This window comes from Haemaphysalis longicornis, unplaced genomic scaffold (assembly GCF_048455015.1).
Source record: "Haemaphysalis longicornis isolate Haplotype H1 unplaced genomic scaffold, Haemaphysalis longicornis Haplotype H1 scaffold_1, whole genome shotgun sequence".
In the NCBI taxonomy this organism is placed as follows: domain Eukaryota; kingdom Metazoa; phylum Arthropoda; class Arachnida; order Ixodida; family Ixodidae; genus Haemaphysalis; species Haemaphysalis longicornis.
Genome location: NW_027526203.1, coordinates 349,761,139 through 349,782,106, shown reverse-complemented (window position 1 = coordinate 349,782,106; position 20,968 = coordinate 349,761,139). Strand labels below are relative to the sequence as shown.

Here is a 20,968-nt window from a genome sequence, read left to right as displayed (position 1 = left end):
AATTTTTTACCTCTTAGCACATGAGCAAGGTGCGGCTAAGGCCGCTAGACGGGCGTGAGTGGTCGCGTGACGCTTTCACGTGGCCTTCAGCGAGAACGCAGGGGGTAAACCCGTAGATGTGCTTGGTGAGTACACCACCTGTCTCCCCCGTCTTCGCGTGGGCTCATAGCTAAATCGGTAAGACAACGGGATCTCGCTTTGTTAGTCTACTAGTTCCAGGTTCGATTCCCGGCGGTGCCAGTGAATTTTTTTATTTGTTCGCTGGAGTTTTCTGGTGACACCAACGGTCGCGAAAGAACCCTTGGAGGGTAGGGGTAAAAAGCTTTGATTTAAAAATTACGCCCATCTCCCCTCGCGGGAACCCTGGTGTGATGCGACGCTGAAGGGGGTTCCATTGTGCGTTTCCGTTGGGTCGATTACTCGAATTGCGTGAGCAATCGTCGGGTAATGCGAGAGAGAGAGAGAGAGAGAGAGAGAGAGAGAGAGAGAGAGAGAGAGAGAGAGAGAGAGAGAGAGAGAGAGAGAGAGAGAGAGAGAGAGAGAGAGAGAGAGAGAGAGAGAGAGAGAGAGAGAGAGAGAGAGAGAGAGAGCAAGCGTAGCGCGGACGACCGTCGACTGAAAGACCGGCCGAAGCGCGGCATTCCACTTTCTTGGAAAAAGTGAGATTTTTATCACCTCATCAGCACGGCTTCCGCAGTGGTCTATCAACTATTACACAGCTAGCAGAAGTAGTTCACGACCTCGCACTATCCATTAACAACCACGCGCAAACGGACATCATACTACTGGATTTTTCCAAGGCGTTTGATTGTGTAGGCCATACTAAATTAATTGCGAAATTGGAAAGTGTGATTGGCAAAGGCGCAATATCGGCATGGGTAAAAGAGTTCCTCACGAAAAGATCACAGTTTGTTGTTTTCGAAAACACACCATCTCAGACCGTAGCTGTAACATCCGGTGTTCCACAGGGGTCAGTCCTGGGACCACTATTGTTCTTAATTTTTATTAACGACATCACTTCCAATATCGAGTGCAACATCAAGTTATTTGCAGATGACGGCATTATTTACAGGGAAATTAATAGCTATACGGACCACCTAATGCTTAACACGTCACTTAGTAAAATAACGAAATGGTGTTCTGACTGGCAAATGACCATAAACATTAAAAAATCCGTTACCATGACTGTTTCAACAAAAAAGCAGCCATCTATGTTTACATACTTCATTAATGGCATACCCTTAAGTAAGGTTTCGCAACACAAATATTTAGGAATTACGCTTACTTCCGATCTTAGATGGGATACACACATCACAAATATTACCGCCGCCGCGTTGCGCAAACTGTTCTACCTAAAACGATGCCTAAAGACGTCCCCCACTCCTACCAAGCTGTTAGCTTATAGAACATTTGTAAGACCGCTTCTGGAATATGCAAACACAATATGGTTTCCGCACTCGACTACCCTCATTAAGAAGATTGAAAGTGTCCAACGAAAGGCAATAAGGTTCATCCACAATAAATATAAACGGACTGACTCTCCCACTAACCTCTTGGCTGTTTCAGGAATAAAAAGTTTGTCAATTAGAGCGAGGCACGCTCGCCTAAAATTCTTGTTTCAGCTAATTCAGAACAGTTACAAGATTGATACGCATAAATACATATCTTTTTCTCAGACCCGCCCTACACGTCACAGACACGACCGCACCATATCTGAATATTCCTGCAGTAACGAAGGCATCATTGATCAGACCACTAGATAAGGTATTACAAACCGATCAAATACCGGAGGATTGGCGACAGAGTATGAAAAATATAATATATAAATTCAGAGCCCGTATTGATTCATACAGTGTGGTGTATAGATTCGTATTGCGGGTGATAAAATCAGAAAGTCAAGCATGGATGGAAGAAAATGAAATCCTAGGGGAATTCCAAAATGGATTTGTACAAGAAAAACGATTGGATGATAATTTGTTCATGATAACACAATGCATTGAAATTGCGAAAGCTCAGAATAGACCAGTATGGGTAACGTTCTTGGACATTAAAGGGGCCTATGACAACGCAAACAGAATTGCTGTGGAGGCTTCTAAAACCCCAGGTCATAGATGACAAGTCAATACAGTTCCTTAAAGCAACTTATAAAGATAATACAGTGCACTTGACAAGGGAAGGGCAGAAATGCACACAGTAGGTCAACGCTCATCGAGGACTGAAACAGGGATGCCCTTAATTGAGCCCAATACTGCCTATGGTCCACATGACAGGGTTAGAAAAGAAACTTAACGAAAGTCAATTAGGGTTCAACCCAACGCAGATGTGGCAAGGCGAAGTGGTAGAACAGCGTATTCCGAGAATGCTATGTGCAGACGACATTGTTCTGTTATATAGCTAATAACCAGAGAGATACGCAATGGCTCATAAATATTAGTAGCCAGGAAGCCGCTGACCTCGGGTTCAATGTTAGCACTGAAATATCGGAAATATTGGTTTTCAATGGCACTATAATGTAATTGAAAACCATTATTTCCGATACTGACACTGCGTCAGTGCTATAGCACTGAACAAGTGTCAGTGTTATAGATAAATGTAAATTTATAAATATTTGGGAGTGGGGATAAATGACGGGGAAAACTGCGTACTTCAGAACTCACAAGGAGCAACTCAAGAATTAAGCAAGGCGAATCGCAGCTATAATGCAGCATAGAGCTTTGTGTATAACAAATACGAGTTAGGAGAAGTTGGAAATGAGTAATGGGACAGGGCCTCACATTTGCGAATGCTGTGCTGCTGAGCACGAGGACGTGGGTTCGATTCCCGGCCGCGGCGGCCGCTTTAGGAACCCTAAGATTTACAGCAGCAGCATTGGCGTTCCCCAGGGAGCCATACTGTCGCCCACGCCATTTAACCTGGTGATGCGAGGGCTGGCTACACGTCTGCGACGAATTCATGGTGTGCGCCTCACCATGTACGCCGACGATGTGACGCTGTGGACGGAGCCCGGTGACCCTCTCAGAACAACAGAAGACGCAGCCAACGCTATGCAAGACACCCTGAATACTTTAGCCGACTACTTGAAGAGCACGAGAATGGAAGTGTCTCCGGAAAAAACAAAATACATTCTCCTGGGCGGCTCCACGGCTGAACACGAAAAGGTCAAGCTCTGCCTCGCCGGCAAGACACTCGAGAGAGCGCCAGACCGGCACATCAAGATTCTTGGCATCCCGATACATGAAAGCGGAGGTGCGGCAACGTGGCTACGGCAGCTAGAGCCTAAGTGGAAACAGCTTCTGCATCTTGTAAGACGCAATGCCCACAAATCCGGAGGAGCCAGCACACGCACAGCTCGTACCCTCACAATGGCAGTACTAACGTCAAAAGCTTGCTACGGAGCTGTGTGTTTTGACCTGACAAAATCGCAATACGACAAGTTGGAAAGACTACTCCGGGAATGTCTTCGGGTAATAACGGGCCTGCCCCGCCATGCCCGGGTCGAGGAGCTGCACCGCTACTCTCGCATCCCGCCGCTCAGAGACATCATCGCAGAACGCAAGGCAAGACATGATCGCCACCGTCTCTACACGCGAGCGGGCCAGTCGCTCCTAGAGCTGGACGGGGAACAGCTGGGTGAACAGATAGAAGTTCTCCGCGCGATCGCTCCCTGGGACTACGTTCAGGTTCGTGTCACGAAGCCAGTCACGCGCCGGCGCACGGAAGGGGATCACACGGCCCAACGAACCGCCCTTGCTGAGAGGGCTGACTTCCAGGACAACGCCATCTTCACGGACGCCGCCTGGGATCCAGATACCTTCCGGGGAGCGGTAGCTGCCGTCCGAGGACAGCAGCGGGATGCGCGGGCGTTTCAATACTGCCAAGAGCAACCTGTGAGGTCACTTGAACTACAGGCCATCCTTTATGCACTAGAGAAGTTGACTGAATGCGCAAGGACCAGCCCACTTTCTGTGCGAGGACAAACCTTCATCGTTTTTACCGACTCATTGGACGCCCTCAAAAATCGAAGACACCTAGAGCCGGCACTTTGGCGCACAACGTGAAAGTCGCTTGCGCAACCCTTCACGAGCTCTACGGCGTGACGGTGCGGGTGGACTGGGTCCCGGGGCATGCGGGCAGCATCGGAAACGGCGCCGCCCATGAGGCGGCGAGTGAGCTGGTACGTTTCCGCTCGTCCCCCCTTGACGTAGTCCTACAGGCTCCGCTGCTCTTTGACCCGGACGAGGAACGCGAGCGGATAAAGGTGCAAGCCAAACGAGAACTGAGGGCGAAGGTGCCGCACAATCCCCACCCACTTCCCAAAGGGCTTCCGCGCGGCGCGCAAGTGCTAATCTACAAGGCTAGGACAGGTGCTGTCCTTACGGAAGATGTTCTGGCAAAGTGGCGAGCACACGCTGCATCCAAAAGAGCTCGTGGCGGTGACCCACAGGCGGACATCACCGATCAGAACGAGGAGGGCGACCAGGCAGCCACTGCGACGTGCTGCACATGCAATACCGGTGCCTCTCCAACGTTAAAGGAGCCATGAAGAGAAAACACAAGTTTGGTTCATTCGAAAGATTGCCTCGTTAGAACCATAACGACACCACTTATAACGCAAACTTCGGTCAAATAAGCTACATAATTAGGAAAAAAGGAAATGACCATGCGACCCACCAGCTCATTTTCCGCAACAGAACCTGTGATGTCACTTGGGAATGCTCTGCGATTGGCGGAGGCCGGCAAAAGCAAACGCATGTTAGGCAGGGCTTACAGTTTGCATAGCGAGCTAAATGCCCGTGAAACATACTGCACATTCTTTTTATGACAAAGAACGGTGGAGTAAACGGTTGAAGGTCCGAACAAACACGCAAGCGTGTGCGCCATTGCATACGAAACTAGCGCCGGCCGAGCTCGACATCTCGCCGTCGCGCAGACGAATTTTCGGGTTCGAGGCTCTTCGGGGCCAACGAACCGTTCCAGCACGCACAGCCGCGACCTTGCTTCGTATCGTAATCCCTTCACAGGAGGTTGGCCGTCATATCGCCAACCAGCAAAGGTAAAAATAGAAACGAGGGGAGTAAGGAACAGCAAGCAGCGACGAGATAGTGACAGTCGTCGCAGAAGTTTCGGAATGGTGTTGGCTTGCTGCTGTTGTTAGGAGCTCTTTTCCAGTTTACAACCACTGAAAACTTCATTTTGTTCGAGTACTTTATAATGCAATTTCGTTGCTGCGTTTTTAAATGCCCATGTAGTACGGGCAAATCGTCGAGGGAGTGCGACATCCCCGCCGGTGAGGAGATCTCCTTTCATGTGCTGCCCAACGACGAACCTCGGCGAAGCAAGTGACTACGTTTTGTGAACTTTGCAAACGGAGGAGAAAGAGAGCTGAAGGAAGTACGAGTGTGCTCGCTTCATTTCCTAGGAAGTGATTACGGCAGGGACCCTTACGTTAGCTCATTCCTGGGACATGCTGGCGCTCGTCGCCGACTTCGTCAAAGCGCCGTCAAAGCGCTCTGACCTTGGGGGAAAAAATGCCGTACACACCGCGCATTGACGCTCGTATCTTTCTGGTCGGAGCAGAGAGCTCGCGCGAACGGCTTTCCATACACGACACCGGCCATCTGGCATAAGCGATACTGCTGCTGAAATTGAACTATTATTAACCGTAATAAAAATACGGCACATACGTACCAGTCTGTATTCGTCCGTCGCGACGGGGCTGACGAGGCAGCGGTGCCGACGGCTGGGCGTTCGTCTGTTGTGGCTATCGCGAAATGGTCGCTTACCGGTCCATCCGCGTATCCCACAACTCCTGCCGCTCGTGCACTTAGAAGCATTGAGCGTTGAAGTGGTGTGAGGTTGTTAAATGCAAGCCCGAGCTTCTCGGCGAGAGTTTTGTTCTCCCGATCAGGCGATTCCATGACTAGGGCTGCGGGTGCACTAGGTTTTACTAGTATTTTTAAAATGGCCGCCGTCTCGGTTTCGGCACGAGTTCCGGTTCCTGTTTGATTCCCGCGTGTGGGTGCTATATGGAGTCGACACACTAAGTATCTGTTTTATGGACCGGCTCGTATGACGCCATTGTTCACGTCACGAAATGTGCAATTTTGCGGGAGATTTAAAATTTTGGCTTAAATTGCCTTATTTCTCAGTGAATAAAGCATCATTTGCTTCCGGGAAAGCGCTTAGGGTACTATGAAACACCTAATCTTTCGAATAAAAATTTTGTTTTCTCTTCATGGCTCCTTTAACGCTTAGTCCTTTGTTATCAATGTTCAGCTCGTTTCTTCTAATCTGAGTCTTAATGTTTGTATGCGTTGGAAATACATATTTATGTGGAGAAGTCACTCTGTTCGTAAATTTGGTGTATTTACGAGCGTGTAAATGTTTATGACGCGGTCTTTGTGTGGTACATTTGGTATGTATCAGCGCCAGGTGTGTGTCACAGGCCGGCGTCGCGAAACCGGCATATGCATGGAGCTGATTGTCATTCCACTATATATGTATACTCTGAAATCTACAAACAGTGTGTCCGTATGCAGCGTTTCCTCAGATGGTCGGGCTACGGCTATACACTACGATGTAAATCGGTTTTGTGTGCTTACATAATCTAGCGGAGCACTCATGCTTGACAGCACGCCAGTTATGCTTGCCAATATCGTACCTCAGATATTGATATCTACCCTGGACAAGCCAGTGTGGTATAAATTTCACGAATATTCTTCGAAATATTTACGATGGATAATAATGCAAAATTACACTCGGGAATCAGCACACGACAGAAAATTTAATGCCATGTGGGTCGTCTTGCCGCGAGGTGAGAGCTCGCTCGCAAACATTCATATATTCTCCGCGAGCAGCGCGGAGACGGGCTTAGAGTAAACCGCGTTCGCGACTAAACGCTTCTTCGAAACGTCATCATATGACACAGGGAGCTTGCAGAATCAAGAAGAAACTAAAATCAGAGGGCGTTATCAGATACCACACTCTTTCAACGACACCTTTTATCGCTTGTGAACTGCTTCAAAGCACACCTCCGCCGAGTGATCAGCTTATCGTCGAAGTCGATTGATTGTAGGGTTTAACGCGCCGACGCAACGCAGGCGATGAGGCGCGCCGTAGTGGAGGGCTCCGGATTAATTTTGACCACCTGGGGATCTTTAACGTGCACCGAAATCTCGTACACACGGGCGTTTTTGCTTTTCGCCTCCATCAGAAAAGCGGCCGCCGCGGCCGGGAATCGAACCCGCGACCTCGTGCTCAGCAGCGCAACGCCTTAGCCACTGAGCCACCGCGGCGGGTGATCGTTGAAGTCAAAAAACAAAAGGAAAGTGGACGCGCAGCTTGTGTGCGTGATTACTAAAACTTTCGTTCCTTCATTTCGCTCCGCATTTGTACACGATAGCTAAGCGTCCCCCTTCCCCCCTACCTCCCATGCCTTGCGAAATAGAAGTGCATTTCGCATCTAGGTGGACTGGTGAACCCTATCAGAAGAACGTCTTTAGCATTCCCGATGCTGCACCGGGTTTTCTCATTCCCGTACGAGCTATTCTGTTTCTTCTGGACTTGCAGACCATTTATTTTCCGTGGTTTCATTCAGTTTCCTTGGTTATTCTATAAGGCGTGCGTGGGCACATATTTTACGACGAGCCGCCTTGGAATATACTTAACATTTTTGTGTGGCCTATGTTACTATCGAAGGCGCAAGTTAGTGTGAGGTATTGGGTAATTACATCCCCAAATCGTATTTCTCACGACGTATATATTCGAAACAAACCCGCGTTCGTTGTCCGCGCTCCAAAACGAAACACACCTCTCACTGTGCCAGTATCAGGTTCAAACGGAGCGCCATAGAATTCACTTGCTCTGACGTATTCGGGGGTGACAGTGGTGATATGCTGCTGCCCTTGCCCACGGCCGTAAGAGCGGCCAAGAAGCGCATAGAACCGTGTCTCTGGATAGCTCTTGTTGGCGTTCGAGCAGCCTACCAACACGCAGCTGTTTTCTGAAGTGCCCTAAACGTACTGTTTGCTTACAGACGTCGCCATAAGAAGTTAAGGGCGCGGAAAGGCAAAAAGAAGCGAAAGAGAACCAAAACACTGCATAAGCCCCTATCAGCCACGCAGCGCTCATCCCGTAAACGCTGCGGAGAAGCGGCGCCAGGCGGTGCAGCGATCGCGAAGCTCGAGTCGTATAATGTCAATTGGTGCCCATTGGGGAAAAAAATTGTACTCATTGGAGTTCAAGCTGCGGGTACCGGTTGACAGCGTGCTACCTCAACGTGTGGTATTCAGCTTAAGCACCAATACACCGTCGCGTATCTGACAGTTTCTGATGCTGGTCTAGCAAAATGTTACACATCCACAGAGTATCCGCAATGGTGTTTTGTACGACCCCTTATAGCAATTATTTGTGACCGCCTTTTGAACCCTGTGCGCACCCTCTGACAAATACAATAGTGTCACATATCCCCAGAGTACCACCAGAGTCAAGCATTGAAGGGCTCTGGTACCACGTACGCGCAGTGGGGTGTTGTGCAACGCTATAAAACTAGAAATGCATGTAGCTTTCGTGCAATAACACGCCTCCACATATTTTCTAAACAAAATAGCTCACCCACGCGAGGTGGAGCCAGGTAGTTTAATTGTTGCCGTTGCCATGCACGCTGCAGGTATCGCGAAACGTTGCCGCTAAGATAATTTCCGAAAAAGGACTTACTTCATAATTTCTGCTGCATTCCCATAGCTAATGGGCTGAGCAGGAATCGCTGGCACTGCGGAATTTTCAACGGCCAGGGGATTGGCACCAACTGCGAAATTCAAAGCATAAGAGCAATCAGGTAGTTTTTGTGATAATGAATATTAGTTGTGCTTTGTTGTGGTTGTTGGTTTTGTTTTTTCAGGGTGTGCTGCAGTGGAAAACCGGCATTTCGAGCCTGCCAGGCCACCGCTAAGCCATGCATGCAATGTCACTGTGCTATGGTGCTGTTAAGTTTAAAGAAGGTATGTGGAATAAAACACCACGAACAAATTACTCGTTTCTCTGGTTTCTTGTTTACTTGTTTCGGGGGCGTTCTAAGCGCTTAAAATTTATACATCCTCCGTGACTCCAAAAGTTTGGCAAGATGCATAGGAACACCGCAACGACGATCGGTTCATCTGGTACACACGGTCGGCTCCACTTGCGGCGGTAACTGAATGTGCATAATCCGCCAGCTTCTGCGTTTAATTGCGGTCCAGTTTCACCGACAAGGGGCCGACATGCCCCTTTAATCCTCTGCAACACTACGCGCGTTTCTGCTTACTAGCAACAATGTTCTTTTCACTTCACTAAACCCGCACGCAGAGAGCACTGCTCATCTATAGAAATTCTTACTATATACACTGTAGAGAAATCTGGCACTAGCGTCTATGCGGCACACATCAAGGCCGTCTGTGTCGTCATGGGCCGCCATTATACCGTGCGCTAGCCTTAGCTTCATCATTGGCTTGGATTGAAACGGTTTAGTGCCCGTAAATTCAAATACAATGCCACAGAAACGCAGGGTGTGTAATTGTATAATTAAAAATAAAACACTGTTTTATAGCTAAGAAATAAAAATAAAGCTTCTTTTTAGTGAAACTCTGCCAGAACAGTTATACCTACAATACTTTGGAACCTGTTAAGAACGGCAATAGCTCATGTACGGTACCACTCCGCCTAAGCGACCGATCCGATTGTCAACGGGCGCGCGCGTTTTGAAAGGAGATTGCTATGAATGCGTGGTATCGTCACTGCAGTCGTTTATAAGCATAAGTCCAAAAAATCACGGAAATGGCTCGTGCCATGTTCAAAATATTCCCAGTAACGCACTACTTGCGTCCCGGGGAGTAACATCCGGCTGCGGTGATGAGGCACAGCGGCAACTCCCGTTGCCCTTCTTAACTTGTACCAGAGTATATTCCGCAGACCGAGCTGATAGTTAACAATAGTCTAGAATTTTGTGAGAAACTCATTAAAGACTTAATTTGAAAAAAAAATTCAAATATTAAATTGTTTGAAAAGCTCTGACAGGTTTTATGCGCGTATACCTATGAAAACGAGCACCTCACCTTCGCGGTGTTTTAACGCGATAGCGCTATTAGGGTCATTTTTCGATTTTTTTTTCGTGGCTGCTATCTGAGCCGTCCGTTATCAGCAGTGCTCATCAAACGTCCGCCGAAGTACGTCATCGGTTGTAACAGGAAACTGAAGCAAATAGACACGAGGGCAAGCCGAAATTTGGAGTACACAGCAGCGACAACTAGATTGTGGAAAGGAGGAAATGATACCACGACTGAGACGAAAGAAAAGATACGAGATTTGAGCCGGCGCCGCGTTTGCACAATGAAGTTCATTCTATGCGCCGTCGGTAGTGGCATGCTCGGCAGAAAACGTAGCCAGCAGCGTCCGCAACTTGTACCATCACACCAAAGCACATCTTTTAGCGGGAATGATGCCGGTGCCAGCAGTGTGTCACCTAGCTAAAAAAGCAGACAAAAGATTAACGCTTCAAAAACCAAAAAAAGCCTAGATTATGACACGAACTAAAATGTGTCTCGATAAAGATAAAACCCAGTATATGGCGTCTAATTACACGAATTTTAAAACATATTTTCCAATTTTTGGCGGCCCTGTCGCCGCCCCAAGGTCTGTCCAGTAGTCGACGAATGGCGCCACGCGGCCAATTTAAATTACTGTTCCAAAAGTAGCATGAGATCAGCACGTGGTTCCAGAGAATCATCACGTAAGAACCATCCGAATGGCTCTAGAGAAGTGGCAGAGCCGAACCTAGAATCGCCGAACTACAAAGAAATTTCAGACCTTTTGGCCCACACTGGAAGAGCAGGAATGGAATAAGAAACGACAAAACTGAAGCAGGCACTGATTATAAGCGGGATTTTCTACAGCCGGCCGTATCATAAGCTCTTCCGAACTGAAGAAAGCGAAGTAAACGCAATCATCAGGACATCATAGGACAGCCCTCAATGCCCCATTTTTTACGATAGCCAGAAAGGTCCTTAAAATGGGTTTTTAAAATGCTTTGAAGATATGAGAGAGGCTGCTTTTACAGGGACCCTGCAACACTTACCATCGACTACTTGGAATGTATTTTGGGGTAAAGTCTATTGTCTCAGCAATCTTCTCCCGCAAGAATTATGAAAATCCGTCCACTATCACCGAAACTACGCGCGATGAAAAATCGCGCATAAATGTTCCCTCTCAACTCAACCGCGGACAACGCGACGAAAGCTGCGCGCTCTCTCCCGGAGAGGGGGGCGGCGCGCGGCGTTCTGTTCGGCGGCCTTCGATATGTCACAGGCCGGGGAGTTTCGTCCTTTTCCCCGCAACGTGGACGGGTCTATTTCCGGTCTGGTGCCACAAAAAAGCAGGCATGGTGGCCTGCTCGCAAGCAAGCGCTCAGGCTGCAGCGTTTTTGGAGCAATAAACGTTTGTTGTCGAGTGGGCTCCTTGAAAGTGGAATATTTAGTTCGCCACTCAAACTCCGCGGGCACTCAAAACAAAAGAAACACCAAAAGCATGCGGACAGGTTCAGACATAGAAGAGGTTCATACACAGCGCCGACGATGGCTGATAATCACAGGAAATGCCAGAATTTAGCCGCGAAGTTGACCAGCGACAGCCAATAGGACAGCCAGGACAGCCATGGCCCGATTGACGTCGCAGAGGCCATGTCAGGGTGCATAATGAGGAGAATTGAAGAGAGCGCGGTTGTTTTTTCCGCGTCTTTCACGGTGATTTGCGCGCTTACCGCTTCACGTGCACGTGTAATAGTTGGCTAGGGTGTTCCTGGAAGACTAATCTAAACGTCGCACAGGTTTACTTGCACTGCACGAAGAGTGTTGCAGGGTCCCTTTAAGGTACGTCTGGGAAAAACAAAATTTCGACTGCCCATCCTATGGAATATAGGCACAGCTCCCAAGAAAAAACAGCTGGGCGCCATGATGGACATGTCACCGATCCACGGACTCTCCAGAAAAGCCCTCCATGTGCCGAAAAACATCGATCCAAAGCTACACAAGGACGGGAAACAAGCCAGAATCAAATTCTTTGGAGGGAAGATCCAAAACCGTGAAAACGCAGTATACGTGGATGCCGGCACTTTCCAAAGTACGAGGGCAAAAAAATGTCGAAATGGGCTACCGAAGCAATCGCTGTGACTTCATGGTCCATCTACACACAGAAATGGTAAAATCGGAAATCTCGAGCCATCTCGGCGATCCGCCTAGCGGAACAATGGAATAGATTATTCAACATCGTTACACGTGCTCAAAAGGCTCATCAAAGCAATCTGACGGGCTAGTTGGTCTGACATGATGGAAACAAAATAGTTCTAAAAGGACAGGATGAACAGAAAGAAGACTACGAACAGAAAGAAGAGTGCGCTGTGTGGTGTGTCATCTTTCTGTTCATTCTGTCCTTTTGGCACAATTTTATCTCCATCACCTCGAAAGGTCATTAGTATCATGGCAGCAGCCAAAGCAACCAAACGCCCGAGAGAGATTCACATTACTTTAACACCCGGACACAGCGGTCTGGAGGGGAACGACACAGCCGACTAAGATGCACGCGAACTCGCATACCCGGCTCCCTGCGACCACGACTACCAGACTCCCCTCGCCGAAGATTATGAAGAACGCCTTCTCTTCCCAGGCCTAGGAACACGGTATTTCCCCGTGCTACACGGAGACTCAACGCCGAAGAATCACATACGTTGCGCAGGTTACAAACCAACACATATGTCCACAAACCTAGGCGGGCGAAATTGTATGCTAGAGAACATCCGACATCAACTTAAAGCTACGCTAAATACTGGAACACGTTCATTCTATGCTCAGTGGTGAACAACTCAAACACTACATAATCCTCTTCTATCGGCGCATAAGAGGCTGCCTTGCCCAGCTTGTCACTTCAAGATCAAAATGTGAGCTGATTCTGGGGGCCCTGGACTTCGGGTTCCAACCTTGGGGTCTACGACCTGTTTATCCGAATTTTCTAAATTTCCATTAAATCATCATCATCATCATCAGCCTATCTACGCCCACTGCGCGGCAAAGGCCTCTCCCATATATCTCCGATTATCCCGGTCATGTGCTAACAGCGACCAGTTTATCCCCTAAAACTTCTTAATCTAATCTGCCCATATAACTTTCTGCTGCCCCCTGCCACGCTTGCCTTCTCTAGGGGTCCACTCTGTTACCCTTAAACGGTTATCTTGGGTTCGCATTACATGCCCTGCCCACACCCATTATTTCTTCTTAATTTCTACTAATATGGAGACGAAAAGCAAAAACGTCCGTGTGTATGAGATTTAGGCGAACGTTAGAGATTTCCAGGTGGTCAAAATTAACCCGGAGCCCTACACAACGGTGCACCTCATCGCCTGCGTTGCGTCAGCGCGTTAAACCCTACAATCAATCAATTTCTGCTAATGTTTCCTTAAAGGGGTCCTGAAATACCTTCCGCCGGTGCATGGATGTACATGCACCCAAATAAAGCAATGTATTTGCAATCTCCTCCCGCAAGAATTTTGTTAAAGCGATGAGTATTAGCTGAGAAATCGTAAATCAAAAACCGCGCATTATCGTCGCTCCCAGTTTCCTCCTCCTTTCGACTTACTCTCCGCTGTTGACGGCGGGCGAGCCTTGCCTCCCATGATGCTGCGCTCCGCAGCGGTGACGTACTTCCGCTATTGCGCTGCTCAGACTGTCTGTCGTCTGCTACGGGCAAGCTTTGTTGACACCATGAATCCCGCACGCACTCCGCTCAAGGCTGGAAAAGCGAACGAAAAATCTGGCCGCATGTATGCGGCGGCCTGGCCTTGCCCTTTCGCGGTGTACGTTGCTGGCGGCACATGACTTTTTATCGGCGGCGAACTCGCAGCCGCACGGGGAGGGTCGTGCGCTCGTTCCCTTGATGCACCGCGCACTGTTTATCCAAAAAGCGCCGTATCAGATGTGGCCCCGCTGGTGCCGGGTCTTATTTTGCGGCGGTGGTAATTCCTGCCGGCGGCATGTGAAAAAGACATTTTAAACCGATACAGAACCCGTGCACAAAACGCTTCAATCAAGTGACCAGTTCAGCTTGGGGCGACGCGTGGTGGAGAGCGGCAACGTTGGCAAAACATTCTCCGCCGCGGCTCTGAGCTTTCTAGCGCTGGAGCGAGCGCCATTTCTTTGACAATCTCAAACATCGGTTGCCTTGGCAACAAGGCACAAACCGCTCCAGAAGTCAGTTACGGTTCCGTGATCCCGGTTCAGCTTGGGGCCCCACCTCGCGACATGTGGGCACTGCAGGCGTACCACCCACTCCTATTGGGAAGTGCGAGATGCGTTTGGCATTACAGGAGGCGATGGTGTGTGTGTTGTGGACGCCTTTGTTTCGCGATGAAATGCGACGTTGTGCTTCTGCGGGTGGATAGTTCTTCCCCTGGTCTGGATAATCTTTCTCGAGCGACGTACGACTCAACCTCGCATGGGGTATGTGCAGTGCGCGTGGCTAAAAGCCATCGGCTTGTGCGCCAGAGTTAAGTGACTTGCTGTTCGTCCCCGCAAACCGCGCGCGAGGTGAGTACCGAATTTACGACGGGCAGGAGGCAACCCATCCTCTGTCAATCGTGGTTCAGACTTTCAACGCATGTTGTGACGTTGGGTTCGTTAGAAACGCATCTCTTGATTGTTTTGAAGTTGAATAAAATGTATGCGTCAAACCCGGGCATTCGGCTCATGGCGTTCTCTGCGATTGCACGAAAGAAGTGCCACGGGGCTTGAACGCTTTCTTTTGGAACGTACTCAGGTAAGAGAATATCCATGTCATGTTATGGCCGTGTTGCATTCAATACAAACGGTTAAGCGTTTGTTTTACACTTGTTTCGTTTGTCGTAAAATGCCCAAGCACTCCGGCACTCCGCTGGCAGATCAGCCGGCGAGCCGACGCTGAGCAGACGACTCATCTCTTTGCCGGAAGTGCGTGAAAAAGCCGCCCAATAGCAGGCTGTCTAGCTCATGACGAACATCTGGGAATCGATGATGTAGACATGTGAAGATGGCGGCGTCCAAAAACACGAAGGAAAGGGTGAGAAAAAAACGACAAACTTTGCAATAAAAGTGTGAGCTTTCCGCTGCGCGTAAAAGAGTAATACTTGGCACAGAGGACGTTGACGACCCGGTCTAACGGTTGCGCTAGTTCATTTAGTGTGCTCAAAATGCCTTTCAGGGCCCCTTTAACACGCGTTTGTTCCCTGACCCACTTCGCTCACTTCTTTTTCCTTAAAGGCCAACTGCACTCAAATTTCACCTCGGCCAAATTTGTTTTTAATGCGTAGTAAGTACCCCCAAATAAGCTGAGACACAAGTGGTAGCCCCGTGAAACGCCTCGTTAATCAGTCAGAAGCGTTTAAAAAGGCTCCGCCGCACACCACTCTGCCCCTGCCGGCGGATCGCGTAAACAGCCATGACGCGCCTGTGACGTTCCAGCCGACGGTGGCTTTTTCCTCTGGCCAGCCACGCAGCGGGAGAACCGGTCGAGCTCTGCTGCCCCGTGCGCGCGTAGAGCTTGCGCGCAGACATTCTCCCGAACTGGTGACCGTCCGGCCGCTCGCTGGACGGCTGCAACGTCACTGCAATGGCCGCGCTCTCCTCGGTTTCGGTTTCAAAATCGCCGATTTTTGCTGGCCGCTTGCGTCGTCCACGTGCGTATTTCAGCTGCTGTATTTTGCATGTTGCTTTCTTTCTAAGCAGACTATAAGGAAATAGGGTTTTCAAGAAGTCGAAATTTTGAGTGCAGTTGGCCTTTAATGTTACACCTATCATCTTCCGTTCCATTTCTCGCTCAGTCGCCGTCAATTTAAGTGAACTCTTTTAGTTCAACTTAACTTTAAATTAAATTGAGTTCAATTTAAGTTAACTCCAAGTTTCTGCCCCGTAGGTGAGTACCGGTAAGGTGCAGCTGTCATACACTTTCTTCTTCAGGGACAATGGTAGGCTGCCATTCGTTATCTGAGAATGTCTGACGAATGCATTCCATCCCATTCGTATCCTCCTAATTATCTCTGCCTCATGGTATGGATCCGGGGTCACTAGTCGGCCTAAGTAGATATATTCGCTTACCACTTCCACTGCCTCGCCAACAATCTCAAACCGCTGTGCTCTCCCGAGATTATTGAGCATTACTTTAGCCTTTTGCATATTAATTTGCAGGCACACGGTTCCACTCGCTTGTCTAGTGCGGTAAGCATGCTTTGCAATTCGTCCCCCGATTTACTTAGCAAGGCGAAGTCACTAGCAAATCTGAGGTTACTGAGATATTCTACATTAACCCTTACGCCCACCTGTTCCCAATCCAATGTTCTGAATACTTCTTGTAAACATGCTGTGAATAGCATGTGGGGGCCCGTGTTCCCCTACGCCTCGCCTGCACATGTTTCCGCGAGCTGGGAGCCGCCATTTTGGGTAGCCGGCGCGTCACGTAGGTCGTGTCCTCTTCATGACCCCGCGCGACGCGCCGAACCGGCTTGCCGCGAACGTGTGCGCGAGGGCGCGAGGGAAGGAGGACCAGTTTGTCACCTTCCTTAGCGCCACCCTCTCCCCGACCTGGGGAAGATCTCCTCTCCCCGCCGAGCTGATCTGCGGGACGAACGGGCGCTCCGCAAGGGAGTCGACTGGGCGATTTGGTCGGAGTCGGTTGGCTCGGCTGTGCCTACGCCGAATGCCCCGATGACGGTGAACCCAGTTGGCTCCACGGACTCTGCCGAGAGATTCTGCCCTGATCGGTCGCCTCGGGATGCCTCCCCTGCTCCCGCGGCCGTGATGACCGATATCGAGGTCTGAGCCCAGCGGCTTGAGCGAGCGACAGGAGCCACTGTCTCCCCGCGAGCGATAGTCGTGTTGTCTGGTGTATGCACTGTATCTGCCAGGCAATAAAGCCTCACTTTGGATTGCCGGAGCCTGTCTACCGCATGTGAGTACTCGAACCCGTGCGTGAGTCTTCGGATTCCGCCGGGCTAGCGTACGGCGCGTAGCGTTCTCTAGCAAAGCTAGCCGGGGTCCTCTGCTATCCCGTACGTTAGCCCACATTGGCGCCCAACCAAGGGCCGGGCTAGTGTACGGCGCGTAGCGTTCTCTAGCAAAGCTAGCCGGGGTCCTCTGCTATCCCGTACGTTAGCCCACAAGCATTGGAGAGATTGTGTCTCCTTGTGTGACGCCCTTCCTTATAGGTATTTCATTGCTCTAGTATTCTCACGTAATGCTCGCCTACACCCTGATTCCGCAGTTCCTGAATGACTGCTGAGGTTTCGACCGAGTCAAATGCTTTCTCATAATCCATGAAGGCTATATATAGGGGTTGAGTATACTCGGAGCATTCCTCTATCACCTGACGGTGTGAATATGGTCCATTGTTGAATAGCCTTTACGAAACCCTGCTTGTCCATTAGATTGACTGAACTCTAAGGTGGCAGAAATTCTGTTAGCGATTACCTTGGTAAGTACCTTGTAGACGACTGACAGTAAGCTGATCGGCCTGTAATTTTTCAAGTGCTTCATGTCATCTTTTTTATGGATTAGGATGATGTTCGCGTTCTTCCAAGATTCCGGTACACTCGTGGTCGTTAGGCATTGGGTATACGGGTTTGCCAGTTTTTCTAGTACAATTTCTCCGCCATCCTTCAAGAGGTCTGCTGTTATCTGATCCTCACCAGGTGCTTTGCCCCCTTGCATTTCTTTCAAAGCCTTCTTCACTACTTCTGTCGTTACTGGTGGGATGCCTATCTCCTCTGAACTACTTCCCCGTTCGGTATTATCCTGGATGTCGCAGCTACTGTACAGACCTCTATAGAACTCCTCGGCTACCATTCTATTCCTATTTGTGATGACATTGCCTCGCTGGTCTTTAAGCGCATGCATCTGATTTTTCCCAATGCCTAGACGCCTCATCACTGCTTTCAGGCTGCCTCTTTTGTTTACAGAATGCTCGATACCGTCCATATACTTCCGTATGTCAGCTGTCTTAACTTAGAAAGTTCCGCCAGTTCTATTCTGTCAGCTGAGGTGGAGATTCTCATGCTTTGCCGTTTCCTAATTTGGTATTTCGTTTCCGGGAAAAGTTTACCAGTATCCTGTCTAGCGATCGTACCTCCGACTTCTTCTGCGCACTCCGTGATAATGCGTGTAAGATTGTATCATAAGGCATAAAAAAGGCGTGTATCATAAGGCATAAAAAAACAGTAAGATCAAAATGTTAAACGCAAAAAATAGAGAAACCGTGAAGGTATACCCAATACAGCCCCGTCACCCGATTACCTGAAAATGTAAAATTAAAAAAAAATGAGAACGAGCAAACAAAATCTAACATGGTCCGTGCGATTAGCTGAACAAAGCACACAAAAACCAACAAAATGCGCTGGTTGGTCTGGCGTGTTCTTCCAAGGCCACCAAGGAAACGTAAGGTTGGTGAATCGAACGAGGGGCGTAAGAGTGTTGACGCAGAGAATTATACGAAATCCTCTATTTTTTTTTATTTGAGCATGATTAACGAAAAACGTATATTGTGAAGGGATGGGCAATTTTACAGTTGTACTAGGTTACGAGTTTCCCTAGTGCGAGATGACCTCTGACGACTTCTACTTGATGAGTTGAGTGTAGGCCCGTTCGTCACATGGCGTTTCGTTACACCGGTTCGTAATAGGCCGTTTGGTCACATAGGATCATTCGTCATAGGATATTTTGTCACTTAGGAAAGTTCGTCACAGGAACAGTAAAACAAAATTTGCGGTGTGTTGTTCGGCGTAAGTGGTGATAAGGCATCACTCATCGTTTGTACATGTTGCGTATTGGTTACTGAGTAAGAAAGTGTAATTTTAACTAATTTGCACTCGTTGTTCCCACAAACTACGTGATTCTCGCAATCCTTTCTCAGCAATGTGCAGCTAAGAAGTTTTGTGCTATATCTTTAACTACCCGTGTGGCACACTCTTTTTGGAAGGAGAAGTAAGACAAGAAAAAGACCGCGTGTTGAACTAAAATATTAATTTCAACCAAAATGAAACTTCAGGCGAAATTTCCAAGAACGAGAAGGTAGGTGCTACCACTTTCCCTATTACGGGACCACTTAGAACTAGATGCCTCTTTGAGCAGTTTTCTCATGACGAGTCGGCTGTGACGAGTGGGCCTTCCCGTGTAGGGTGCCCAAGCCGGCCGCAACACTGAAAATGGGGACGCGCGTTCTTGTAGGCTCGTCTTCCAAGAACTTTATTAGGCTGCGTCCCTGCCCGAATTTTCTGTGTAGGGTTGTTGAACTCTATCCATATTCTTGATCAACCTAGGTCACCCTACTTGCCCACTCTGGCTTGCATTCTTTGCTTAACGTTCCCAGATGTACGGCCGAAAAGAGGGGGAAAAAAAAAGAAAACATGTATGCCTCGGGGTCTCTAGTCCCCCCTCTGATCCTAAGCATATCACGACATAGAGGCGTATAGACTAGAATGCCTCGATATGCTTCGTACCTTTTTCTATAAACTGCTTTTGTGTCGACACACAATGTAATTATTTCACCACGTATGTTCTGCAGAAGTCAGGCACTTCTAGGTGCTTGTGAGTCCGATGTCTGAAACCCTACTGGAACGCTAGCAAAAGTCTCTCCCGATTTCTGCATTCCTAATTCTTAATGGGCACTATAGGTTCAGTTACTAGGAGATTACCAAGCCTCGTCCTACTGTTCTTGATGCCTTGTTTAGTCTAAAACTGGTAAGCAAAAAGTTAGTTACAAAATTAGTCACCATACGATAGGTTGGTTCGTTTTCATCTCTCCCTCCCCTCGCTGCACCCCAGCATGTCTGAGGTTTGGCCCAGTTGGCCTAGGTTACGAGATTCCCCAGTGCGAGATGACCTATGAAGACTTGTCCTACTTGAAAGAGTGGTGTCACCTATGATGAGTTGGCTGTGATGGGTTCACTTGTGAAGAGTTCTCCTAGACTCAACCACCCCTACTGGGGCCTCACTTTCACTGTCGGAACATCCACGGTTTCATTCATATAGCACTAATCCTTCTGAAGTTCTTGGCACGATATTTCTCCAGATGCAAACAATGTGACCGCATGGTCCGAGTAGGAGTCGCGTGCAAACCACGTGACTAGAAAAATCGGGGGAGGACAAGACTTTGGATCGCGTAATGATGAACCATGGCGCAAGGAATATATTTGGCGACACCAAACTAAATACACCGATACACATGTAGGAATATTCCGCTCGGGGTTAGGGTTCCTACTATAGTGGAGGATAATTCTGTAACATAAACAAGGGGGGCATACATGCTTCAGTGCAATCGATGAAGACGCAAAAAATAAAAAAAAAATCCTAATAAAGCAAAGGTGATCGAAAACACGGGAAGGACGCGTCAACATATACAGGCAGGTTTTTGCATGTAATGCACGGCAGAGACAATGTAGAATGAACCTATATGCAGGTTACGTTAATGCGACGGCCAGTTAAAATAAACCCAAAAAATGACAATGAAAGCCGCAAAACCGCACTTTCGATAAAACGGGCGTAGGTGATTCGATAAAACGGGCATTTTTTTTTTTTATAAAATGGCGTTCGATAAAACAGCGTTCGATAACTGTCTGGGAACCGTATGCCTCGCATCTAAATTTGGAGCCGAACCATCCTACCTACTTCGCTGAGAAAAAAAAAGCACGTGGACATTCGTTTCGTGCACCTATGACGAACGTTCCCATTTGTCGAACCAGCCTATGACGAATGACCCTATGTGACCAAACGGCCTATTACGAACCGGCCTATGACGAAAGGCCATGCGACGAACGGGCCGTATCCCTGATGAGTTCACCTATAATGAGTTGGCTGTGACGGGTTCATTTGTGACGAGTTCTCGTACACTCCACCACCTCTGTTGGGGCTTCACTTTCACAGTCGGAACC

General features: G+C 48.6%; 1 protein-coding gene across 2 annotated transcripts in view; it reads right to left on the bottom strand.

Moving 5' to 3' along the window:
• Nucleotides 1-20,968, bottom strand: part of LOC144154244 (N-acetylated-alpha-linked acidic dipeptidase 2-like) — a 143,247-nt gene that overhangs the window by 99,949 nt on the left and 22,330 nt on the right. For both annotated transcript variants that reach the window (XM_077685832.1, XM_077685833.1), the window contains one exon: nucleotides 8,716-8,806. In XM_077685832.1, coding sequence (XP_077541958.1) covers nucleotides 8,716-8,806 — 91 coding nt within the window. The remainder of the gene's footprint in view (nucleotides 1-8,715; nucleotides 8,807-20,968) is intronic.